Source organism: Melanerpes formicivorus, unplaced genomic scaffold (assembly GCF_026170545.1).
Source record: "Melanerpes formicivorus ecotype bairdi unplaced genomic scaffold, bMelFor1.0.p_v2 SCAF_45, whole genome shotgun sequence".
In the NCBI taxonomy this organism is placed as follows: Eukaryota; Metazoa; Chordata; class Aves; order Piciformes; family Picidae; genus Melanerpes; species Melanerpes formicivorus.
In genome coordinates this window covers 759186-785064 of record NW_027142397.1, presented here as the reverse complement: position 1 = coordinate 785064, position 25879 = coordinate 759186, and the positions used below count along the sequence as shown (strand labels likewise).

At 64.6% G+C, this 25879-nt stretch overlaps 1 protein-coding gene across 1 annotated transcript; it reads right to left on the bottom strand.

Moving 5' to 3' along the window:
• Positions 1-15805: 15805 nt before the first annotated feature.
• On the bottom strand, positions 15806-21263 carry TENT5B (terminal nucleotidyltransferase 5B). The gene is made up of 2 exons (XM_068159073.1): positions 20842-21263; positions 15806-17047 (listed from the first exon to the last, which is right to left on the bottom strand). Exons 1-2 carry the CDS (start codon positions 21007-21009, stop codon positions 16028-16030), a joined length of 1188 nt encoding a protein of 395 aa, XP_068015174.1. The 5' UTR covers positions 21010-21263; the 3' UTR covers positions 15806-16027.
• Positions 21264-25879: the final 4616 nt, after the last annotated feature.

The window sequence follows — 25879 nt, the reverse complement described above, 5'->3', positions numbered from 1 at the left end:
GGGAGATTAACCCAGCTGAGAGCAGGCTCAGGGCTGTGGTTTCTCATTTCTCCTTCCAGGAAGACTGGGCTGGAGGAGGTCCTTGGGCAACAGCTGGGGCAGTCCAAGCTGTGATTTTCCAGGCTGTAGGTATCTCTGCATCTCACCTCCCACCCAGGCTTGGCTGTAAGGCTCCATCAGCCTCCTGTCGTGGAGCAGTGTCTCTATTTTCAGCCCTGGCTGCCCTCATGCCATGGCTGGGCTCTGCCTGCACCGCAGCCAGCTCTGTCCCAGGGCCCCCAGCTGCTTCTGTGCCCAGCCAGGGCAGGAGCCAGAGTCTTCTCCAAGGGCTGTGTCTCCAACAGAGAGCCCTTCTCCTTCTCCTTCCCCTCCCCAGAGCTGATCCTGAGTATCCCAAGACCTGCACAAGCCTCTTCCCTGCAGCTCTGGGATCCCATCACCCACAGCAGCCAGGCTGCTGCTGAGCCCTGGCCAGGGAGGTGGTTCCCCAAAATAGCTCCAGAACGTGTGCAGCAAAAGGGCAAGGGGCAGGGGGGAGGCTTCACCCTGCTCTCTGCCCCATCTCACCCATGGCAGGACACAGGCAGGGGGGAACAGATCCCCCTGGCACCCTTCACAGCTGTGTAAATAGATTGAAAATATGCAAAAGCACTGAAAAATTCATCCCTGCCCCTCTGGCACTGCAGAGCAGCCCTGCAGGACACAGCCCCTGGGAGACAGCCCCTGGGAGAGACAGCCCCTGCAGGGCACAGCCCCTGGGAGACAGCCCCTGGGAGAGACAGCCCCTGCAGGGCACAGCCCGTGGGAGACAGCCCCTGGGAGAGACAGCCCCTGCAGGACAGCCCCTGGGAGAGACAGCCCCTGCAGGACAGCCCCTGCGGGACACAGCCCCTGGGAGACAGCCCCTGGGAGACAGCCCCTGGGAGAGACAGCTCCTGGGAGAGACAGCCCCTGCGGGACACAGCCCCTGGGAGACAGCCCCTGGGAGAGACAGCCCCTGCAGGACAGCCCCTGCGGGACACAGCCCCTGGGAGACAGCCCCTGGGAGAGACAGCCCCTGGGAGAGACAGCCCCTGCAGGACAGCCCCTGCGGGACACAGCCCCTGGGAGACAGCCCCTGGGAGAGACAGCCCCTGCAGGGCACAGCCCCTGGGAGACAGCCCCTGGGAGACAGCCCGTGGGAGAGACAGCCCCTGCAGGGGACAGCCCCTGCAGGGGACAGCCCCTGGGAGACAGCCCCTGGGAGAGACAGCCCCTGCAGGACAGCCCCTGGGAGACAGCCCCTGCAGGGGACAGCCCCTGGGAGACACAGCCCCTGGGAGAGACAGCCCCTGCAGGACACAGCCCCTGCAGGACACAGCCCCTGCAGGACACAGCCCCTGCGAGACAGCCCCTGCGGGATGCGGGCCCTGCCCTGCCCTGCCCTGCCCTGCCCTGCCCTGTCCCCTCGGTTCCCGCTCCCTCCTGACCCGCAGCCGTCCCAGGTGCCAGGAGCCTGTAACCTGATCATGGCTCATTAAGGGCTTTAAAGAGATTAATTACCCAAAGCACTAATGATTGCCTGCCCCAGACTGCTGCCTCCCCGCCGGCAGGACCTGGAGGTCCCTGGGCTCTGCATGTCCAAGGGGCTCCTAAAGCTTCAGTGGTGTCAGCCCCAACCCCCAAATAAAAGGAGTCTGGGGGAGCCCAGAGAGGGGGAGCAGAGGCAGTGCTGGGTTTGAGCTGGGGACACATCCCAGGGCCCACTCCTGGTGTTAGCCCTCAAACTGTGGGGGGAAGGGGAAGGGGAAGGGGAAGGGGAAGGGGAAGGGGAAGGGGAAGGGGAAGGGGAAGGGGAAGGGGAAGGGGAAGGGGAAGGGGAAGGGGAAGGGGAAGGGGAAGGGGAAGGGGAAGGGGAAGGGGAAGGGGAAGGGGAAGGGGAAGGGGAAGGCTACACAAGCCACATCCCTTCTTCCTCTTCCCCCTCCCACGCCTGCAGGGGTGGCAGACCTGCAGCAGCAGTGAGCCCCTCCCCACACCACGGCATGGCTGGCAGGGGCAGCTCCAATCTCTCCAGCTGGCAACACCCCCTGGGCAGTGCCCTGCGCCCACCCCCCGTGTGAGACCCCCGGGCACCCAGCGGCATCCCCGGCTGCGTCAGCCCAGGTCCTGCCCGGGGGCCTGGCACCACTGCCGTGTGCCAGGGTGACGCTGGGGACTATATCTGCTGGTGACAGGCAGGAAAGGAATCCGCGGAGGGAGGCCAAGCTCAGGCTCCTCTCGGCTCTCCCTCTTATGGAGAGGAGCCGCGGGAAGAGGGGCTGGGAGCAGCTCCTCTTATGGAGAAGCCCTGGGGAAGCCCTGGCTCGCACGGGCAGCCGGCTGGGCCGCAGCAGCCTCCATCCACCCAGCCTGACACAGTGTGAACAACATGCTTGGGACATGCCACAGTGCGTGGGCACAGCCCTGAGACACAGCTCGAAGCTGCCCAGCCGTGGGGGCCAGGGCAGGTGAGCTTCCCCCAGCAGATGCAGTAGTTCCCCCCGGGGCTGTAGGCAGCTGCCAGGCATGCCGGGGGCACCCCGTGCCCGGGCACAGGGACTCCTCGCAATAGAGCACCCAGGGACTGAAAAGCCAGCAGGACCACAGACACCTTTAAATGACAGCTGATGACCCCTGGAGAGGAGGAGGAGGAGGAGGAAGAGCTCACAGCAGGCATTGATGACCGGGCTGGGAGCAGCCAGGTCATTAACCTGGCCTCACCCCGGGGCTTCCCATGCTCCTAATACCCAATTAGTGCTGGCCCTTGGTGCTCAGGGGCCAGCCACTCTGCCAAGGCAGGGACAGAAGGACCTGGTGGGTGCTGGCAGGGTGCTGGGTGCTGCTGGGTGCCCCAGAGGGTTGGTGCTGGTGCCAGGGCAGCAGCCTTTGCCCTTCACACAGCCTCATTCCCTGATTCCCACATTGCTTCCAGGAAAAACTGAGTGGGTGGGGAATGAGCTGCTCCCAGCACCCCAGCCTGGGCAAGGGTTGTGGGGAGGGAGCAGTGCTGGGCCCCTGCCACTGCCCCAGTGATGCCAGGACAGGGTTTGTGCTCCTCAGCTGCTGTCTGAGGAGTGCAGAGACCACTCTCTAAGTGATAAAAATGAAGCTTTAAGCACTGCAGCCACAAGGAAAAGCCTCAGGGTGAAAAGCCTGGAGAGGAGAAATGGTTGGTTGGAAGCCTCCAAGCAGTGTTCAGAGAATCTCAGCGGGGGGAGGGGGGCTGGAAGGGACCTCTGGAGCTCACCCAGTCCAAGCCCTGCTCCAGCAGGGCTCCCCCAGCAGCCTGCCCAGGGGCACAGTGCCCAGGGGGGGTTAGAAGCTCTCCAGAGGAGACTCCACAGCCTCCCTGGGCAGCCTGCTCCAGGCCTCCAGCAGCCTCACAACAAAGAACTTTCTCCTCCTGCTCAGGTGGAACCTCCTGGGCTCCAGTTTGTGCCCCTTGGCCCTTGGCCTGTCCCTGGGCACCACTGAGCAGAGCCTGCCCCCAGCCTCTTGCCCCCCAGCCTTTATCTCTCGCTGAGCATTGCTCAGTCCCTTCTGGTGCTGCTCTTCTCCAGGCTCAGCCCCAGGGCTCTCAGCCCAGGTCCTCCCTGACCACCCCTGCCCTGGTGCCCAGCCCAGAGCGATGCCCCTTTGCCGGGGTGCAAACTCCAAACCTCTTTGTGCAAACCTGTAGAGCATTAAGAGGTTGGAAGCTCAGCGTGGCCACAGGTCAGGCCGAGGCTGGCTTCCCGGGAACCTCCCCCCGGAGCCGGGGCAGGGCCGGCGGCCCCTGCTCGTTCCCACGTGTCCCTGCGCTGTGCAAATATTTGCTTTGGAAAGCGCTGCCGTGCCCCAGCCCCGCAGCCAAGGCTGGCCCTGGCAGGGAGGCTGCTTGCACCAGGCACCGAGGATGCATCCTGCTCACACCCAAAGCCCTGCTCCTTACGGTCGGGAAACCGACCTGGAGCTTCGGGAATGCCCTGCGGGGGCCTGGGACCTTCCTCGGAGCAGGGTGGGGAGATGCTGTCACAGCCCATGGGGCTTTCGGGCTCCAGAGAGGGGAACCTCCTCCAGCCCCTCCTTGGCCACCTCCACGGCTGGGATACAGCTGGAGAAGGGGCAGTGGGGCCAGAGAGGAGGGCAGCACCCAGCCCAGCTTCACCCCAGGGTGCAGGGAGTGTGGGAGAGGTATTTAGTCTGCTCAGGGCTATTGAGTATCTGTGGTGGGCTCAGAGCCCCCCCAGATCCTAAGGGATGGGCTGAGGGAATCAGGGAATCACAGAATGGTAGAGCTTGGCGGGGACCTGCGGAGCTCATCGAGTCCAGCCCCCACGAGAGGAGCCCTGGGAAGCTGCTCGAAGCTCTCGGAGGGAATTCCCACCCCTTCTCTGTGCTTCCCAGCCCCTCTTTGCTGCTAGAAAGGCACTTCTGGCCGTCGGGCAGCAGGAGAGGAGCTTGTGTGGGGAAGTGGGGGTGCGGAGGGCAGGACTACGGGGCAGGAGCCCCTGTGGCAGCAGCATTTCTGTCTCTGCCTGCGCTCCCCAGCCCTGGCCCCCGCTGCGCCGGGAGCCCTGCAGCCCTGGGCGTCAGGGACACTGCGCTTTGTTCGGCAGAATAAAGTTAGTGCTGTTGCTCAGCCTGTCGCTATTCCAGCAATTCCTGCCCCCACTCCGCCTGCCAGCGCCAAACATTCCTGCCTGGGGGCTGCCAGGAAAAATACCACCGCGGGGACGCGCAGCGGCAGGGGCTGGCAGCAGCGGGGGCAGGGGAGGCTGCTGTGGGACCACACGAGCGCTGGTTTGTGGTCTCCTGGGTGACCAAACAGCAGCTGGAGGACGTGGGGACAAGGTGTGTGCCAGCCTGGCGTGTCCCAGAGGTGAGACTTTATCGGCAGTGCCACCCATTCCATGGAAAGTGCTGCTGATGCCAGCAGGGCTCCCACGGCTGCAGGAGCCGCTGCGGCTCCCCCCTGGTTTGTGTCCTTTCCCTTGCCAGAGGCAAATCCAACAGCCCTGTCCCCAGAGTCCCCCCAGCCCCAGGAGCCTGCCACATCCTTGTGCTGCCACCCAGCTCTTGTCCGGAGTGGAACAAGGTGGTTGCCCTGATAAGCTCTCCCTGAGGGGCAAAACAACCACCTGGAGAAAGGGCTGTGGCCTCTGCCAGCTCCCGAGGGGCTGCCCATGGCTATGGTGGGCTGCGGGCAGGGGCTGCGGGCAGGGGCTCAGCAGGGCTGCAGATAGAGCCCTGGGGCTGCAGGGAAGCTGTGCCCTGGTTTTGCTGGGAAGGAGATGTGGCAGCTTCCTGTGTCTGTGGTCTGCCAGGCTTGGTCTGCCAGCCTTGCCACAGCTGAGCACATCCAACTTGTCTGCAGCAAGGCCACTGCCAGTTCTTGATGCAGGAATTGGTGGCAGGGGAGACAGAGACTTGAAGGTGAAACCCTTCAGCACCACCCTCCTGCACCCCTCCCTTCCCTTGCACCGGGGGAGCCTCGATGGTGAGATTTGGGTGCTGCCAACCCCTGCCCTGGCAGCGTCTCCGGCTGGGCTGCAGGGCACATGGAGCTTCTGAGTGCTGAGTGGCTCTGCGGGGGGTGGTCCTCTCCCCTCTACTCCCTCCCACCCCAGGCCATCGCCTCCTCTGCATCCTGGGGCAAAGTCCTGCGGAGCAGACCCTCCACCACCTGCAGAGTCCTTCAAACCCCTGCAAGCCCCTGGGGGCAGCGGGAGCCAGCAGCTTTCATCCGGCCGACCGGGGGCCGAGCCGCACGCCCAGGGCAGCGCACCCGCGGCTGGGGCTCCGCGCTACAGTGCCCAACGCGGGGAACAAAGGGAGGGTTGGAGCCCAGGAACGTCCCTGCCCAGCCCCGGGGACATTAAACAAACCCCAAGCGTCCATTCTCCCTTTGTCAGCCCCGCAGGTCACCCAAGGTTTGATCACAGCCCGGCGCGGCCGGCGGAAGCATTCCCTGGGAAGGGTTTGTGTCAGGTCCCTGCGGAGCTGCGAACCCCAAAGAGATCAGCCCGGCCCAGCCCACCAGAGCCCCTCTGAAGCAGGTGCCAGTGGCGTGTGTTCCCCACTCCTCTCCTTTCTGAAAGCCTTTCAGCCCTTCCTCCAGCTGAGGAGGGAAGTTTGAAGCCTGGATGCTGAGCCACAGCCCTGCCCACCAGCTCAGCACCTGGCAGCGTCGTCAGCTTAAGCCCAGGGTGCCCCACGGGCTACCAGGGACAAAACTCCCCAAGCCCTCATCCCCCACTCCACCTTCAGCCCAGAACTGTAGCCCAAATCTCCCCTTGCCTGGGGCTCTGAGCAAGCTGCTCTGGCTGGGGACGTCCCTGCTGGCTGCAGGGGGTGGGCTGGGTGAGCTGGGAAGGTCTCTTCCCACCCAAACCCTGCCATCATTCTCTGATTCTCCCCAGCACGAGCCTCACACAAGCAGCCCTGGGTCATGCCATGCCATGCCAGCCTGTGAGCCCAGGTGCCAGTGGGGACCCACATCTCCTCCTTGGTCCATGCCCCTCCTGCAGTCCACAGGTCTGTGTGACCCTGGGGCAGGACACAGCCCACAGCTTGCCCAGAGCTGTGCCAGAGGGGCTCAGTGCAGCTGGAGAGGGAGGGGAGAGGCTGGATCAGACCCTGCCAGCCTGGGGCCAAGGGAGCAGGCTGGAGCACAGGGCACAGGGACAGCCAGGTCCTTATCTCTGGTGGCCTTATCACGGGCAGGACGCGTGCCGAGAGCCGCCGGGCACACGCTGACCTCGCACGGCCCTGGCAGCCCCGGTGGCACCGGCTGGAGCGCAGGCACTGGGCACCACGGAGCTCACTCTCCTCATCACCTCCTCTTGCCAGCCCATGGCCTGTGAGGGGACAATTAAAAGGTGTTCCCTGGGTGTGACACACAGCTTGGGGACTCCCAAAGCCACCCTGGCCGGTTTGGGAGCAGGAGGTTCCCTTGGCACCCCTGCCAGCACCCTGCTCCAGGCTGTCCTGCTTCAGGGGTGGTCCTGCTGGCACAGCAGGTTGGTGGCAGCTGTGTGCCTCAGCCCCTCTGGCATGGCTGGAGGAAGCAGCTCCCACTGGGATGATGCAAGCCTCAGGCACTGGAGGGCAAGGTGTGGGCAGCAGCTCTGTCCAGGCGGTGTCAGGGGGGCAGGTGGGGGGCAGCTCAGGGGTGTGTTGGGCTCAGCCATGCTCAGTGCCCCTGCCCAGTGCCCAGCAGAAGAACTTGCCCAGAGAAGTTCTGGAAGCCTCCCTGGAGGTGTTCCAGGCCAGGCTGGAAGAGGCCTTGAGCAGCCTGGGCTGGTGGAGGTGTCCCTGCCCATGGCTGGGAGGCTGGCACTGGAAGAGCTTTCAAAGTCCCTGCCCACCCAAACCATTCCATGGTGGCTCTGTGAACACCTTGTGCTGGCATTTAGGCTCTGCCACAGGGCACCTTTACACCAGGGCATGCAGCTGCCTGGCCCACCCCTGGCATTTCAAGCTCCCCACAGGCTGCAGTGTGACCCAGAGCCATGGCTCGGTGCAGCCCCTGGGAGCTCCCCCTGCCATGAGCCCCTCCCTCTGTGCTGCAGCTTGGGATCCTTGCCCAGTGCTCACACAAGGCCTCTGCTCTCCCTTCCTGATGGCTCTGCCCAGCCTGCAGAGCCTGGCCAAGGGAGACCCCAGGGAGTGTCCTGCTGGGCCAGGGGAAACCACCCCCTGCTCGTCCCTGCTGCCTGGTCCCACAGCCAAGGTGTCCCTGGAAGTGGCCCCTAGAGCCCTGGCCTAGCCCAGCCACAGAGCTTATCGAGCTGGGCCAGCTCCCAGCACCCAGCCAAGATCAGCCAGGGGCAGGCTCTGCCCAGGGCTGGAAGATCATCCCCTGCTCTGCACCCCAGCACTGCACCCTCCCTCTGCACCCCTTGCCCCTGGGTGCTCTCTCTGCATGGGCAGGGGCAGCACATCTACCACCACCATGCCTGGGTGGAAAGCACAGGCTGCAGGGCTGGGGGCTGGCAGGGCTGGGGGCTGGCAGGGCTGGGGGCTGGCAGGGCTGGGGGCTGGCAGGGCTGGGGGCTGGCAGGGCTCTCTCCCTTGCCATGAAACGAGCAGGAAGAGTCAGGAGGAGGGTGAAGATTCCAGGAGAGCCCAGCACAGCTTCCCTTGTAGGCAGATGTGCCACATCTGGGACTCAGGGGCGAAGCTGGGCTTGGCTCTATTACAGGCATGCTCAGCCCCTGGCACAGTCGGTGCCAGGGCACAGCCTGTTCCCTGCTCCTGAGGGATGTCCTGGCACGGGATGCAGGAGCTGCTGGGCAGAGGGCTGGGTTCAGCAGCGACCACGCTCCACTGGGGGGGGGGCTGCAGGGAGCAGCAGGCTTCTGCTGGCAGCTCCACCACAGAGCAAACCTGGTGCAGGTGATTAAGCTTCATCCTAAAGCAGCCTGGAGGCAAAGGCAGGCAGCTGCCAGCCTGCAGTTGGAGCAGAGAGAACAAAACCACCCAGCCCAACACCTTGGATCCCACAGCCCTTGGCAGGACAGGCTGGTGGCTGGGGGAAGCCCTTTGGCCACCCCAGCAGCTTGCCAGGCTCCCCAGACCCAGGCAGGGCTGCTGGAGCCTTTGCTGAGGGTTGGGGGAGCACTGGAAGAGCACAGGAGAGGGAAGGAGGCAGCAGGCAGCAATGGAGCTAATGAGAGGGTAGATTTCCTCAATTATAGGATCAGGCTCTAATCCTGGCTTTCAAAGGTTTAGGGCAGTGACCACTGCTGTGGGATGAGCCTTCCTCCCTCCTTCCTCCCTCCCTCCCTTCCTTCTTCCCACCCATGCAGTGCCCAAGGAGCCCAGCGGAGCCTTTGCTGTGCCCTGAACTGGGGAGCAGAGCAGCTCCTGGGCTCCCACAGACACAGGCCCCAGCCCCCAAACACCCTGCAGCCCCCAAACACACCTCCTGCAGTCTCCTCCCCTGCCAAAGGCTGCCCTGGCATGGGCTGACCCCCCCCAGCTGCTCCAGGACAGAGGGACTCTCCAGCCCAGCCCTGGTGGCACCTCCTGGCTGCCCACACGCTGCAGCTGGCAGCGGCTGCCAGCACCTTTCCCAGGGGCAGGAGCTGCCTCCTCCCAGCTGCTGCTGGATTTGGCCTTACCTGGGGTTGTGAGGACTCGGAATCACAGAGCTGTTTGAGTCGGACAGGATCTCTGAGTTCAGCCCAGCAGCACCATGGCCACCAGACCATGGCCCCCAGGCCACCCCCAGGCTGCTCCAGAGGCCCTGAAGCACTTTCCCAGCCAGGTGGTTCTGTGAACATCTTTCACCGTCCTGAGAAGCAGAGAGAGAGCTGCTCGGGACTAGGCACTGGAGGGATGGCAGAGGGCTGGGGTTTGGCACTGGGGAAGCCACATTTGTCCAGCTGGGAGCTGCCTGGAGAGCAGAGCTCGTCCCTGGGGTCTCTCCTGGCTCCCCTGCGCAGCCCAGGGTGGCCTCGGGGGGCTGGAGGTAAGGCAGCCTGCCAGGGGAGAACACCTCATCAGCTAATTAACCATCAGGCAATTACTGCAGCTCCAGCTCCCTGGGCATTCATGGGAGGTGGAGGGCACCCAGCTCCTCCCAGGCTTAGGTCAGCCCTGACGTGGGCCGGGGGTGAGGATGTGGCTCAGCCCTCTGCCCCCGGCGGCGCCGCCGAGCAGAGCCGGGAGTGCAGCTCCCAGCCCCGGCCAGCAGCTGGGCTCCAAAGGCTGCCTGCCGCAGGGGGCACAGCACAGAGCCCACGCTGCCCCGGGACAGCCAGCTCCATGCCAGAGAAGGCCACACCGGCCCTGCAGGTCCCCACAGGTGGCTGTAACTGTGGGCAAGGGCTGCAACCCTCCTGCCTGCCCACAGCTCAGGGGGGCTCAGCCAGCCCAGGGGGGCAGCTGGGACCCAGATGAAATCTGAACCATGGCAGGATGCTGGTGGATTGAAGCTGGAGGAGGGCAGCTTGAGACTGGAGATGAGGAAGAAATTCTTTAGAGTGAGGGTGGGGAGAGCCTGGCACAGGCTGCCCAGGGAGGCTGTGGCTGTGCCCTCCCTGGAGGTGTTCAGGGCCAGGCTGGATGAGGCCTTGAGCAACCTGGGCTGGTGGAGCTGTCCCTGCCCAGGGCAGGGGCTTGGGACTGGATGAGCTTTAAGGTCCCTCCCAACCCAACCTATTTGATGGTTCTGTGAATTAATCCTTCCGTGGAAGATGTGAGGAGCAAAGGCTGAGCGCCCTGGGGCTGAGAGCCTGGGGAAGAGCAGCCCCAGAGGGGAGCTGAAGGCAAGAGGCTGGGGCCAGGATGCTCAGGGATTGATTGTGGCAGCAAGAACAGCTCGGGGCGGGGGGGACGGTGTTACACCCTGGGTGCTCAGCCTTTGGGCTCAGGAGCAGGCAGGGAGGGTCTAGAGGAGGAGCAGCAGCAGGGGCAGGAACTGGCCGGACTCGCTGCGCCGGTGGCAGAGGAAGCAGGGAGGAGGTTAGTCAGTGCCGGGCGAGAGGGAGGAACGCACCAGCACCGCCCGGGGCGGCAGCAGCTGCCTGAGTCAGGCCCTGGCCACGAGGGTTTCAAGCCCAAGCAGCCTCTAATTGCCCCCAGCAGAGGGATGCTTAAGGTAATCACCGGTTCCAGCCATGCCAGGCTGCCGGCTGCGGAGCAGGGCTGCAGGGGGGGCCTGCACCCAGCCCCTCCTTGCATTACAGGGCAAAAATGTAGGCCAGCAAACAGCCTGGGGAAGGAGCTGCGCCCTGGCTGAAGGCAGGGTGACACTGCCGGGCCTGGGGGCTGATAGCAGGGAGATAAGGAGGGCAAAGAGGCTGTGGGGGCAGGAGAGGGCGAGGAGCAAACAGCCTGCTGCGGGCAGCTGGCTCAGCACAGAGCTGCCCTGAAGGGAAGGCTCAGGGCTGACCTTGGCACTGGGGCCAGGGCAGAAGGGGTGGCCAGGAGGATGAGACTCCCTCTGGCCAAGGAGTCCCACGGAGAAGACAAAGAGGGATGGGGGCAAGCTCCTGCTGGGGAGCTTCCTGTTGGAATCCAGAGGAAAATGTTTCCCCATGAGCAGAGCTGGCAGTGGAATCCTCTCCCCTGGGAAGCAGTGGAGTGCCCTGCAGCAGGCAGCTGAAGGCTCAGCTGGACAGGCTGCTGGGGCAGCTCCCTGCAGCTCCCCCAGCCCCTGGAAAGCTTGGGGCAGATGACCCTTGGGGGCCCTTCCACCCTGCCCTGCTCTGGTTCTGGGGGGGCTCCACCAGGCACCAGAGAGCCCAGGTCAGAAGGAGAGGGGAGAAGGGCTCCAGCAGCCTGGAAGCAGGAGGTGAGCTCCTGAAGCTTGCAGGGCACAGACAAGAGGTGACACAGGGCCCCGTGCCCAGCCCCTGCCTCCCACTGCCACCCACCAGCCTCTTCCCTCCTGGAAATGCCAATAGCTCCCCGTGGCATGGCTGGAGGGAGGTGCAGTGTGGTGCAAGGACAGCTCAGCCCCAGCCCATCTGAGGATCAGCTGTGCAGCAGCTGGAGCTCCAGGGGCAGACTTCTCTGCCTCCAAACCAGCTCCAACCTGAGCTGCAATCCTGCCTGGCAGAAAAAAGCCTGAACCAAAGCCTCCAGCAGCCTGGGCCTGGAGCTCAGACAGGAAGGGTTCAGTGACAGCTGCACACTGCAGCTCCTCACCCTCAGCCTTCACCCCACCAGGGCTCAGCTGCTTCCCAGGCTCAGGCCCACGGCAAAAGGAACCAAGTCTGTGCCATCCTCCAGCAGCTCAGCTCCATCCCAGGCCCCCAGCAGGAGCCAGCTGCCCTCTGGCACATCCCTATCAATGGAGCATTTGTGTCGTGCTTGGCAGCAGCAGAGCCGCGGCCCGAGCGCTGCAGAGCCCAGACACAGCTATAAATGGCAAGGGGGAGCTCGGGGCCAGGCTGCTCTCCTCCCCGGGGAGCTCAAGTAGCACGGCTAACACCGGCAGCCACCGGGAGGGGGAGCGGAGGGCAGGCCGGGGGGAGCCGCTGCCACCCTCCCCAGGGAGGCTGAGCCAGGCTCTGAGGGCCAGGCTGGGGCTAGCTGCCTGCATGCAGATGGTGCCAGCCCAGCACTGAGCTTGCAGCAAGAAGCTGCTTGCGTGCTGGAGGCTCAGAGCAGCTCCTCCCCGGCAGTGATGCTGGAGCTCAGCCAGGTGTCCCTCCAGGAGAAGAGCTGCCAAGGGCAGGGCTGCGCTGCCCAACCTGGAGGTGGTCTGATGGGCCCCTGAGGGGGCTTGGGCACCTCTGGGGGCACTGCTCCCTCCCGGCTCCTTGCTGTGCCCAGACTGCAGCCACCCGAGCTGGGCACTGCCAGCAGGACCCAGGGCAGGGCTCTATATTTAGAGTGCTGGGGCAGAGCCAGAGCCACCCTGCTGTGCTCTGCCTCGGGGCAAAGCTCCAGAGCCAGGGCTGAGACAAGCACCCAGCTCCAGACCTCACCCACCAGCACCTTGGGCACATCCTGCCCTGTCCATCACCCTCTGCTCAGAATGAACCAAGGGAGAGGAGACTCCAGGCTGTCAGGAAGGGAGAGTTTGGTCTGACAGTGAACAAAAGAGGGATCCAAGCCCAAGCTGTAAACACTGACAGCTCCTTTCTGATCACCACCAGTACTTTCCACCACCATCCCTTTGTGCCTCCTGATCCGCTCCAACAATGCCCAGCAGCCTCTGTCAGGGCTTTTGCTGCTCTGCTCAGGGTCACAGATCCAGAGGCAGCTTATTCAGGGCATCAGCAGCCATGGCAGCACCAAGCCCTGGCACTGAGGAGGCAGCTGATGACCCAGGCAGAGCTTTCAGAGCAGCTCCCAGGCACGAGACTCACTCAGGGGAGGCAGAGGCTTGAACAGCAGCAGCAGCCAAGCATCCACCCTGCCGAGGGGCTGAGCAGTCAGCTCTGCAAGAGCAGAGCCTGCTCAGGCAGCTGACAGGGAGACCCTCTCCCGAGGTGCCAGCCCGGCAAGAACCACCCAGAGCAGCTGTCAGGGGCAGGCCTGGCTCCAGGCTGGGGGAGTTTGGAGATGCAGAGCCAGGGGGGCTGGCACCTGGGCAGCTTCATTGTCACAGTGGAACCAGAGCTGCCTGCAGCCTGGGTAAGGGGAACTGAAGCTTCACCTTAGGCTGGAGGGCAGCCAGAGCTGGAGGAGCCTGCACCCAGCTACAGGCAGCTCCCAGGCACTCAGGATCCTGGCCTGAGCAGATCCAAGCTTCCATGGGAGAGAAACCCTTCAGAGCCTCTCAGCCTCCTCCTGCCAAGTGCAGCTCTGCAGCTGGGCAGCCGCAGGAGTCAGGCAGAACCTCAGCACTGCAGCAGCTCTCTGCCCTTCACAGCCATCAGCAAGCAACAAAGCCGTGAAGAGGCAGAGCCAGAGCCTCCCAACACCTCCCCCACCAGCAACCCGAGGAGCCACCAGGGCCGGGGGAGCTGCCCAGCACTGCAAACAGAAACCTCCCGGGGCTGCAGGAGCAGCCTGCCCGCAGCCACACAGCCCCCAGGCTCCTGGGGCTGCTCCCAGGCCGGCAGCAGGAGGCGGGGGGCAGGGCTGGTGGGGCCCCAGCAGCGCAGCAGGAGGGAGGCAGGAGGCAGCAGGGTCAATACACTGTATTTATTTGAAACAGATTCTAAAGAATCTAGTGAGTCCATGTCAAGCCCAAAGCATGACAAAGTGGTACAGGTGTAGGAACAAAGGACATTTAAAACACAACTCAAGTGCCAGCTCCCGGAGTCGCCCCACTGCCCCTGCCAGCAGGCAGCACAGCATCACTGCAAGGGTCCAGAGCCCCCCCCACGAGGAGCTCCCAGCACACACACTCCACCAGCCACAAGTGCAACCTGCAGGAAGCTGCCCCTGCTGGAGGGACCCCTCTGGACATCTCCAAAGGCAGGGGGGGAGGAGGGGAGCTGTCTGGATCTGGAGCTGTGGGCAGAGGGGCAGCAGCCTGCCAGAACAGCTCCACACCACCTGTGCTCAGCTGAGCTTTCCAGTGCAAGGACTGAGTTACTCTGCCCTTGAAGCCACAGAGCTGGCTCTGAGGGTCTCCCAAAGCAGCCTTTGGCCACCTTCACCTTGCACTGGAAAAAGAGAATGAAATCAAGCTCCCCCCCCCCCAGGGATTTAGGCTCTGGGCAGAGAGGAGATACTGGGCTGTGGCTGAGCCTCCACACCAGCCCTGCCCATGAGGGCAAAGCTGCTCTCCAAGGGAGAGTTAGACCTGGCACAAATTAGACCTGGCTGAACTACCTGGTTAGTGCCACTGCTTCAGCTCTGCCTGGGCTGGAAGCAAAGCTTGGGCAGTGCTAACCTGGTTGGTTCCTGTCAGGTGCAAGAGCCCCAGATGACTCCCACCCCACAGCCTGACTCCCAGCTCCACACTGCCCCTGCCCCAAAGAAGGGACCAGAGCTGGCTCTGCACAGTCCAAGGATCCAGGTCTTTATTAGAGCATTCGAACTGCCCAGCTGGTACAGGAGTCACAGAACCACCCCCACAAACCCCCCAAGGTCAAGGTGCTCAAGCACAGCCCCCCCAGCAGCAGCACCTCTGGGGGGTTTCTGCCTGCCCACCCCTGCCCCATGCACAGCTCAGCTGCTTGGGCAGAGGGGGCACAGCAACCCTGGCACCTCAGCAAAGCTCTGAGCTCCAGGCACCACCAAGGACTCCAGAGGCAGCCTGGCCTAGGCCAAAGCCCTCAGGACACCAGAGGGTTTGTCAAGGACACAAAACTTTCTCCTAAGGCAAACTGACTTCTGCAGAACCTGCCCTCCCCACCCCCCCAGGCTCCACTTCCAGCTAGGGGAGGAATTTCCAATGCCCTGTGGCTCCCAGGGCACTCACAGCTGCAGCAAGGCTGCTCATGAAGATAGGACCTGCCCAAGGGCAGGGGCAAGGCCCCAGCCAGGGAGGCTGGAGGGGCTCTGCCTATCTCCAGGAAGGAGCTGAGGGCCACCAGCCCTCAGCACAGAGGCAGCTGGAGAGACCTGACTGGGAACCAGTTTGCACCTCAAGCCTCCTCCTCCTCCCAGGTATCCCAGCTGGCCTCTGGCTCTGTGCATCACAAACCACACTGCATGCCAAAGAAAACAACAACAACCACCAGCCCCAGAGGAGCAGCAGTTCCAATTCCCCCAGAAAACACAGGCCTGGGCTCAGCAGCCTGGGGCAGGCTCCTGGGCAGATCCTCACTGCTGTGCACAGCCACACTTGGGCCCTGCAGCCTCAGGAGCTGGCCTCCCCTCAGCTGTGCTGTCCCTGCTGCTGCTCCTCTGGAGCTTCTCCCACCAAGCACTCCACCCCCACCCCATCCTGCCCAGCCCTGCTGCTCCGACAGCCCCTTGCTACCGCTGCTCCTTCCCAGGCAGCAGAGCCATGCCCTAAGCACCCCAGGCAGAGCCTGCCAGCCCACTCCTGCTCCAGCCAGGTCACTAGAAATGATCTTAAGACTCTCCCTGTCCCCAGCCCACCCCCCCAAAACCCCAACAGAAAGACGTTGTCCTCTTGGGCCACTCCCCCCCGGAGCCGTGGGGAGGCTCGGGGCAGCCCTGCACAGCGAGTGCTGAGGGTTACAGTACAGTTGTGTTTGGTACAGGCACTTCAGAGGATTCTTTGGTCCTTCAAAGGAATTCAGCCACTGGCTTCTCTCTCCAGAAGCCACAAAGTCTGCACAGCTCCAACACCTCCCACACTAAAACCCCAACCAGGTCAGGTCCCTTCCAGGGCAGTGCAGCTCTACCTCAGTGTAACTCTACGATCTCCCTTCACACACCCCTCCCTCCCTCCCTCCCTCCCCCCACCCCACCCCAGGACTCCACAAGCGAAGGAACCTTCCCACACAGGTCCAGGTGCACACAGCCCGCAGCAGGCTGCCCCCCCGGTGTGCAGCAGGCGGCTCCGGCTCCGACCGCCCCAGGAGCGAGGCCCCAGGCCGGGCGCGGGGAGCTGCCCCCCGGGGCAGGCGCAGGAAGGTTTCTGTCGTCTCTGTGCCCCCCGCGGCGGGGCGGAACCTGCGGGGAGGAGAGCCCCGGCTCAGTTACAGGGCAGCCAGGTGGGGTAGGGCTGGCTGCAGGGCAGGAGGGGCTGCACGTGGGTGACGTAGTAGTTGACGTTGAGCTCGCTGAGGTAGGGCGCGGGCTGGTAGAAGCAGGCGACGCTGGTGACCGCGGGCAGGACGCTCTGCTCGGCCAGCGCCCGGACGGCCAGCGCGGCGATGAGGTTGAGGGTCTGCCGCCGCTCGTGTCCCATCAGGCAGACGGTGCTCTCGTTGACCACCCTGTGCAGGGTCATCAGGTAGTCGTACCTCCTGCTCTCCATGCCCACGAAGTGGCTCTGCAGGTAGCACTCCAGCTTGCGCTGCTGCTCGCCGATGTCGGGGAAGTCGATGAAGAACCTGGAGCACATGTACCGCTGCAGGGCCTTCATCTCCACCTCGGAGCGGGGCTTGAAGCCCCTCACCAGCAGGTTGCAGTACTTGAGCAGCCCCCCGCCCCTGATCTCCTCGGGGCTGCGGGTGGCGATGACCCTGCCGCGCAGGTGCTCCATGGCCTCCCCGAAGTCCCCGTACACGCTCTCCCCGGTGACCGTGGGGTGGAAGCTCTCGGCCATGGGGGTCTCCGAGCACTCCCCGAAGAGCAGCAGGGAGTCCAGGATGATCTGGAAGGAGTCCACGCTGAACTCGAACTGCCGCCGCAGGGAGTCCACGAACTTCAGCTCCACGTTCTTGCCGCTGTTGTTGGAGAGGGAGATGAGGCTCCAGCGGTCGCTCTCGTTGCAGACCTTCACCAGCTTCTGCACGTAGGCCTCCTTCAGGGTCATGGGGGTGATCTTGTCCTTGTTGACCCCCTCGGGCAGGAAGTCCAGCAGGCAGTCCATGACCACATCCCTGACCAGCTGGAAGGCGTCCTCGCTCTTCAGGTCGACGCCGAAGATGAGGTCCAGGTCCTTGTAGCCCAGGCCGCTGTCCTGGTGCAGGACGTGGCTGGCGGCAGAGCCGTTCAGCCGCACGTCGTGCACCGCAACTCCCTTCTGCTCCAGACGGCTGCGCACCACCTGCGGCAGAGACAAGCGGTCAGAGGCGAGGAGGCGCTGCCGGCGCCCGGCCGCTGCGGGACGGGGAAAGGCGGAGCCGATCCCCCGGGAGCAGGGCGCTCGGGAAGGCATCCAGAGCGCTGCCGGCAGCAGGGGCTCCTGTGCAGAGAGCCCTCCGGTGCAAGGCGAGGGCCACGGCAGCTGCCGGCAGCGCTCTGGATGCTCAGCCCTTCCCCCCCACCGAAGCAGAAGGCTTCCCTGAAACCACTCGGGGTGGTCTCTGCCCCACTCCAGCCCCCGCCCCAGCCCCTCCAGCCAGAGTACAGAGGACTCCAAACAGCAGCCCCTGCCGATGTCCCCAGGGCTGCTCGCTCCCCTCGGCCGTCCCTGCCTGTCAGGATCGTTAGAGGCAGATCAAGACGTCAGAGGCGCTCGGCAGCCCCAGCCCGGCCAGGTCCTGTCCTGACTCGTAAGTGTATCCTAACAATTTCCAGTGTGTCAGAGCTTGGCGCTGCCCTTGGCAGGCTATCAAGCACAGGAGGCAGCTTTCATCTTCAGGGTGTTAACTCCAGAGATTTCAGGGCTGCCTGCTCAGGCCTGGCACACCCACCAGCACCTCCAAAGCTTTGCTCAGCCGAGCGGAGCTGAATCATTTGCTGATTACTTAACAGGCAGGAGGCTGAAACAACCTCCAGACCATGAAACAAACCAGCTGGACACCAGTTGATAATTTGAGCTTAACTGAGCCCCAAAATCCCCAGAGATGAAGCTCACACCTTCCAGCAGAGGCTCTTCCCCTCTCCCGCCCTGCTTTCATGTTCCTCTCCAGCAATCACCTGGTGCCCTGAGCCCCAGCTCAGGCAGTGCTTGGAGCTACAGCCAGGGAGAGCCAAAGCTCAGGATGCAGTGGATGAATGGCACCACAGCAAGCCAGCCTGAGCAGGCTGCTCAGCCCTGCTCTAAGGCTGGCCCAGTCTGGGAGCCCCCCCAAGACTCAGGGCCTCAGAGGGACCACCCCCTGCTCGGCTGGCACGGTCCCGAGCTGACAGCTCTGGGTGAGCTCAGAGCATTGCAGCCCCATGAGTCTCAGCAGCCACCAAGCTGCCCCTGCACAGGCCTGGCACCCAAGAGGGGAAGGGCTGCAGTACACAACCCTCAGCACGTCACAGGCCTCTGGGTGAGCAAGCTGAAGGCCTCAGCAGTGAGGCTCTGCTGCCCCAAGGTGCCCTCAGGGCCACAGGACCCCTGGGTACAGACTGCTGAACGCCTTTGAGCCTGGAGGTTGTCAGAGCTCAGGATGCAGCTTCTCAGCTGCTGCTTTCCCTGCTGCTCCCTGACATGAGGCACTACTGCTCAGCCCAGAGATGTGCCCAGGCTCCCTGCCAGCTGAATGGTGACAGTCACCCAGCAGGCAGCAGTTAACCAGTGAGCCCCAAGTCCCCCCCAGCACATCCAGCCCAGCTGTTCCCCAAGGCTGATAGCCTGGAAATGAATTTGCTCCTAGAAGGGCCCCAGGGCCCCCAGATAGCACAAGCAGCACCCAGTTGATCCTGTGGAGTTCCCACTGAGGATCTGCTGCCAACTGGGCAGTCACCAGAGTCACTCACCCGAGGCACAGCTCCAGCAGCACTTGTGGAGCTAAGGGTTCAGTGCCACAAGGCTTAGAGAGAGAAGATGTAGGTCAGAGAGGCATCAGATGCAGAGCTAGGCCCAGCTCTCAGAGAAGATCTCATGCCAGATTAATTTCCTAGCCCCAAAGAACATCTCCTTAAGGACCTTCTGGGCACAGCTCAGGACCCATTTCAGGCCCAGAAGCTTACTGGAGCTGCCTGGGTTACAGCTCCCCTGTGAGCTGCATGCAGGGAAGGGGGAGGAAAAAGGATCTCCAACTGCCAAAGCCAGTCCAGTGCCAGAGCACCCAAACCACTCCAGCTGGCAGAGCACCAGGAGCAGAGAGCCCTGCTGCTGCTTCCCTGAGGACAGCAGGCTGCAGCCAACCTGTCTCAACCCAAAGCACACCTCTCTGGCCTCAGGTATTTGGGCTGTGTCCCCCCCCCCGGGTTGGATATTTCCAGGGTTAGGCAGCTGCTGACCTGCTTCCCAAAACAGCAGCTCACGTTCCGTGTGGTTCAGCTAATTGAGTCTGACAGGCAGCAGCAAACCTCCCCCGGCAGCAGCAGCCTGCACTCAGCTGCCTGCCTCCTGCCTCACTTGCTCCACATTCGTCAGCCCCGCGCCGGGGGCCGCCCGCCCGGCCCCGCCGCTCCGTGCCGCTGCTGGCAGCATCCTCGCCAGCGGCTCTGACTCCCAGCCACTGGAATCGGGGCATCGGACTGGTTTGGCTCAGAAGGCAGCTCCAACCCCCTGCCACGGGCAGGGACACCTCCCACCGGCCCAGGCTGCTCGGAGAGCCCAGCAGCACTCACTGGTGGAGCATCTGACACCTCACCACGCTGGGCTTCAACCAAGGCCGAGCCTCACTGGCCTTGCACAACCCAAGGGCAGTGCCCTGCCGGGAGCTCTCCTCTGCCACTCACTCTAAGAGCTTAGCAGCCGAAATTCAGCACTTCTGCCCCCAATAGGTGCAGCAGGAACTCGAGGAATGTGAAGCCAGCCGAGGCTGTCGTAGAGCAGAGCCTTCCCGACTGCACCTTCCCGGTTTCCAGGCTTAAGTCAAAATATTTCCCAAGCAGCCCAGGCTGCAGGGGTCCTGGGGAGTAGTTTGTTGTAAAAGGCAGCTCGGTTTTAGCTCTCTGAAGAGCCTTTTTAATTAGAAGCTAAGATGCCTGATTTTGCATTTGATGAGTCACTACTGAGGAATGAAGTTGCCTCCCAAACATGAATATGCAGCAGCTTATCCCAGCTGCATTGCTGGGTTAATATTAAGCAGGGTTATTACTCCATGGTTAGGCTAAGAGCAGCTCTTTAGCAAGATCAAGTCTTGGGCCTGCTCTGGAGCACACGGTCAGGGTGTCAGGAATCAAAGGACACCGAGATTGGATCTGCCTTTGCATTGCCTGCTGCTCCACACGAGCCCCGGCAGCACCCAGCCTCTGCCCCGGCAGCACCCAGCCTCTGCCCCGGCAGCACCCAGCCTCTGCCCCGGCAGCACCCAGCCTCTGCCCCGGCAGCACCCAGCCTCTGCCCCGGCAGCACCCAGCCTCTGCCCCGGCAGCACCCAGCCTCTGCCCCGGCAGCACCCAGCCTCTGCCCCGGCAGCAGCCCCTGGGGCACCGAATCGCCTCCGAAAGGAGGGGAGGAAGGCAGGAGGGAGGCAGCGAAGCAGGGTCCAGGCTGCAAGCCGCAGCGGTCGCAGGCAGGAATTTCAAACGGGAGGCCTTCCCGAGACGCCTCCGTGCAGGAGGGTCCTGCGGGGCTGACGTCTGTGCTCCGCAGGACACAGGAACCACGCAGCAGGCACCCCCCGGGTCGAGCCCACCCTCCAGCACCCCCAGTGCCGCTCCCCGGCTTGGGAGCCTCCCCCCGAGCCTCCTCGGTGCCGCCGGGAGCCGCCGCCGGCCGGGCTGCGCCGGGGCCAGCAGCAGTGCGCGGAGCCCCGCGGGGCAGCTCGGGCAGGGGGCAGGAGGGTGCCCGGGCGGGCTGGCTCGGGGCCCGGCCGCACGGCTCCGCTGCCTCAGCACTTTGCTCTCCTCCCTGACCCCCGCGGGAGCAGGGCAGAGTCCGCAGCGGCGGCGGGGCCCGGCTTGCGCCGCCCCCTCCCCAGGCCCCGGCCAGCCCCCGGCGCCCACCGCGGCTACCGGGGCCTGCCGAGCCGACCCCCGGCGGGCACCGGGGCCGCCCCTCCCGGGCCTCACCTGGACGATGGTGCGGGGCCTGACGGAGAGCGTGGGGAAGTTGCCTCTGCCGTGGATGGGCACAGCCTCGCCCAGGATCTGGTCCAGCCGCTGCACCTGCTCCCAGCTCAGGACGCTGAAGCGCTGCTCCGAGCCGCCCGGCGCGGGCCCTGCCGCCGCCGCCAGCATCGCCCCCCCCGCCGCGGCGCCGGAAGAGGAGCGCGAGCCACGCGGAAACGGCGCGGAAACGGCGCGGAAAGCAGCCGGAAGCGCCGGGCGGGAAGGGCAAATCAGCGACAACAGCAGGGGAAAACAGAAAGGCAACCCCGGGAAGGGGGGAAGCGGCGGCGAGGCTGCGTCCCGCGGGGGGCGGCGGCGAGGCGCGGTCGGTGCCTGAGGGGAGGCTGCTGCGAACCGGCCCCGCCGCTCCCCACCCGCCCCGGCTGCGCTCAGCACTGCGCTGTCCGCGCCTCGCCGCTGCCTTATATGTGCCGGGGCGGCCGCGCCTCCATTGGCCTGGCCCCGCAGCCAATCCCTGCTCCGCCGCTCCGCGGCTCCGCCGCTCTCATAGGCCCAGGGTGAAGGATGGGCCTGGTTCAGGCACCAATGGGTAGGAGTGGGGGCGGGCCCGGCCGGTGGAGCCCCGCCCCTCCTCGCGGCGTGCGGCGTGCGGGAATCCCGGCGTTGATTGGGCCGGACGGCGCTCACAGAGACACCCCATTGGTCCCTACCGATCCCCATCGGTCCTCATTGCTCCCCGCTGATGGCCGGCGACTCCCACTGACTTTCACCGGTCCCCATCGGCGCCCGGTGGTACTCACAGATCCCCACAGATCCCCTTCCATCCCCATGGATGCCCAGCAACCTGGCACCTCATTGGTGGCCCATATCGTGATACCCCATTGACACCCCACGCCCAGGTGCCCCAGCGACACCCCAAGGTCAATACCCCACTGATGCCCAGTGACTTGGTGATCCATTGGTGCCCCAAGGTCTGACACTGCACTGACACTCCACAGCCCACTGACCCCCAGCCTAACGCCAGGACCCTCTCTCACTCCCTGGCCACAGCAGCCGACTGCAGGGAGCTGTGGCACCCAGGAGGCACGGAGTGGCACTGGGGTGATGGAGCCACCAGCTCAGGGTCCTGGTGTTGGGCACTCCCAGCCCCTAGAACCCACCACGTGGCCTCACTGCTGGCCAAGCCTCTGCCTCCTCCTCGGGGCAGCCTTGTCCCCAGCCGCTGGCCACCCATTTCCTTTCATCCCAACCCTTCCCATCCCTTTGAAGAGTTCATTTCTCCACAGCGTTTAACCCTGCAGACGTTTCCAGGAAGCAGCTTCCTGCTCAGCTGGTGCCCGGTGCCCTGCAGTCCCGCGGGCGGACGGGCACCGCTCCAGGCTCCGCATCTGCAGCCACCCCTCCCATTTCCGCAGCTCCTGCTGCTGGGAGCTGGGATCCATCCTTGAAAGCCTCGAGCCCCGCTGGGCAGGGAGCCAGCACTGATTGATTTTGATACCTCTGCAAGGATCTGTGGCCAGAGCACCCCTGAGAGCCCCCAGACCCACGGGTTCGCTCTGGGGAGCCCCCTCCAGAGCTCGTCCAAGCTGCAAGGTCCGTCTCCACAGCTGGGGCTCCGCGGTGGCTCCTTGCCCTCTCCCGCGGGCCAAGGGTCTGCTGCTGGGGGCTGGAGCTGGCTCTGGAAAGAGAACTGAGTGATGGGAGGGTCTGGGGCAAGGGGGTGCACCCACAGCTGGGGTCGGAGGGGAGGAGGTGCAAGGGGGCACCCAAGTCCTGGTGCCCCTGAGATGTAGCTGCAGTCCTCTCTGCTGGGGTCCCTGCGTGGGGACACTCCATGTGCTGCAGCCTCTCGCCCTGGGATCATTATGTGCCTCCCTCAAGCATCTCCCTGGGGATCAAACGCTGCTGCAGGACACCCCCCACGAGGGTCCCAATCGGGGTGTGGGAAGAGCCCTGCAGGGAAGCGATTTCCAAGGAAGACGACAAAACGCCAGGCAGCTGCCTCGGGTTGCAAAACGCCTTTGATCCTATCGGCCGAGGAGCTGCATCAGGAAGAGTTTCCCAGGATCCCGAGAGGGGACAAATGGCTTTGGGGATCAGCATCCACCCCACTGGCTCATCCCAGAGGTCCAGCAGGGGGGACTGGGGGGCAGGAGGAAGGGCTTGGCTCAGAGCAGGGCCGTTTGGGGGCCACCTCCGGGGGTGGGGGCAGGATGTGGCCATAGAGGTGCTGGGATCCTGGAAGGATGAAGCTGGGGGCCTGGTGCCCAGCTGGGAGATGGACACCGGTGCCGCCGGGGCCGGGAGGGACCGGGAGGGACGAGGCTGTGGATGGCTCCGGATCGCATCGGGGCCGCTCAAGGAGCTGCTGCGCTCCGGCCGGACTGGCTGAGCTGCTCCTCCGCATCCATCCCCAGCCATTATCCCAGGGAGCCGCCGGCAGCGACCCCGGGCTTGGGAACGGCAGCCAGGCCGCTGCCTTCCAGCTCAGCCGGGGCCAGCCCGAGCTTCCTTCGTTTGTTTTGACGGCAATTAAGGAATAATCAGCGTCTGGGGTGACAGGCGGGTGGGGTCCTGCCCCCGGCTGCAGGGTTGCGAAGCCCCTTTGGAACGGGGGGGGCGGGCAGGGGGACGGGGGCTTGGGGATGTCATGGTACTGCTCGTCCCATGGATCCCAGTCCTGCCTGGGGGACTTTGGCTTCACCCCACAGGGAAATCACCCAGGGAGGAGCTGGGATGTGCCCTGGCATGTTCCCAGCAGCAGCGGGGCACCCAACTGCCAGGGGCAGGGAGAGGGGCAGGGGCATGGCGTGGGCTGCTAGGGGCGGGAGTTGGGGGCAGAGGGCTGGAGGAGCTGGGGGAGTGGGCAGGGAGCGAAAGGCCAACCTGGAGGTGAAGAGAGGTCTTGGGGCCTGGCGTGGGCCCGGCTCTGTCCCACCCGACATTAAGCAGGGTGTGTGCCAGCTCCCTCAGCAAGCAGCAGGGACCAAGCCCTGCTCCTGGAGCCACCAACGTCACCCAGCGTCGCCCGGGGGGAGCAGCCATGCTCCGTGCCAGGGCGAGGGCGTTCGTCCTGCCCCTCTCTCACGGCAGCCACCCCCGGCATTGCCACCCTGCGCACGTCAGCCGTGTCCCAGGCTGTCCCTCAGCACTCAGCGCCTGTCCCTGTGCCCATGGCAGCTGCCTCTGTGCCCATGGCAGCTGTCCCCGTGCAGGCACTGGCTGTCCCTTGCATGCCCCAACCACCTCCGTGCATGGCTGTGCTGAGCCACGCACCGGCACCAGCTGTTCCCGTGCAGGGATCAGCTGTCCCCATGCAGCTGCCACCCATCTCCGTGCCGATGCCACCTATCCCCATGCAGATGCCCACTGTCCCCACTCCCATGCCCCCATGCCCACCCTATGCCGCTGTGCCCACGCACGTGCTGCCTCCCCGTGCCCGCTGTGGGTTTAGGAGGTGGAGCCCTTCTGCACCGCTGTGCCCAAAGCCTCCCTCGGCAAACACCACTCCCAGACACTTCCCGGTTGCCGCATCCCCATCCAGCCCTGCTCGCTCCCAGCCCAGTGATGCCACCGCCGCTCGCTGCCAGGGCACCGATGCCTGGCACTGTGCCAACAGCTGCCTCCGTGGCCCCAGGTGCCCCCAGGTGCCCAGCGAGGCGGTTTTCCCCGTGCTGGCCGTGGCAAGGCTGCGTTTGGCACGGCTGCGTTTGGCACGGCTGCGTGGTGAGCCTGGCATGAGGGCTGGCACCCTGCTCTCAGCCCGGGGTCCTCGTGTCACCAGCTGGGACCCCCAGGCTGCCCCCACATCCGCGGCTGTCTCCTGGAAGCGATGACACCAGGAAGCCTCTGCCCCAGCGAGGGCCACCGGGGAGCCCTGAGATGAAAGGGGGCGCAGGATGTCATTACTGCGGTGACACAGCGCTGGGGAATGGCTCCTGTCACCTCCCCTGCCTGCTGCGAAATGCTGCCCGGGGAGCACGGAGGGGACACGGCACCGCCAGGGCACGGGGAGTGGGCCGTGGCACCCATCTGTCCCCAGAGCGTGGCAGGGACAGGGCTGCCCCCTCGATGCTGCCCAGAGTGTCACTGCCTTGGGGAGGTCCCCCCGTGAGCTGTGTGCCAGGCTGGTGGCTTCCTGGTGACACCACTGCTGCTCTGCTTGGCCTGGTTTGTGCTTTTAAAGCTGTGACGAGGGACAAGCCCCCCAGATGTCACCAATCTGAGCCTGGCAGGACCTCAGTCGGTCGCTTTGCTTTGGGTTTTTGGGTCCCGGGTGGCACCCGGGCACGGCAGGGGGGGGGTGGCAGCTCCAGCACATCTGTCCCGCTGGGAGCTGCCTCGGAGCTCTGCTTTGGGTGGCTGCTGAGCCCGGAGCTGGTGACACCAGAGGGCATTTCTGGGACTGTCCCCAGGGGTCTTGTTCCCTGCTGCTCCTGCAGTGGTGAGGAGCCATGGGACCGCTCGCTCTCCCCCTGCCCCTCACTGTCCCCGGGGCAGATCCCTTCAGCTGCAGGGGCAGCAGCTCCTTAAGCCCCATGGATGAGGCTGTGGGCAGTGGGTCAAACAAGGGACAAGCTCATCCCACCCCGGGTCCCTCCCTTCTCCCTGTCCTTAGTGGCACCACCACGGACCCTTTGTGTTCCGGGAGGGAGCTGCGGGGGGTACAGGGCACGGAGGGGCTGCCCATAGGCAAAAGGCATCGCTGGAGGACGGTGGGAGGCTGGGGGCAGGCACCGGGGCCCATCCACCCCACTGCTTCCCCCCCAGCCTTGGCACTGCTTTGGCACTTGCTCAGCGCTGCCAGCCCATCCCTGGAGGCATCATTAAGTCCTCCCTCATTATGGAAGTTACTCAGCCTTGAGACAGAGCCCAGAATATCCTGGAAATGCCTCGGGTCGGGGCTCTGCCATTAAAGGGGTGACCAAAACCAAGAGGGGGGGGGGGGGGGCGCACGTGACACCTGCTGACAAACGGGGGGCAGGGGAGCTGCTCGGGGGCGCCCCAGGCTCCTGCTTTTCCCTCCATGCCTGGGATG

What these genes read in the sequence shown, in the direction of transcription:
- TENT5B (XM_068159073.1), bottom strand. Translation starts at nt 21,009, where the DNA reads ATGCTGGCGGCGGCGGCAGGGCCCGCGCCGGGCGGCTCGGAGCAGCGC. An exon ending in GGCCCCGCACCATCGTCCAG is followed by an intron (nt 17,048 to 20,841) that starts GTGAGGCCCGGG and finishes TCTCTGCCGCAG; the next exon opens with GTGGTGCGCAGCCGTCTGGA.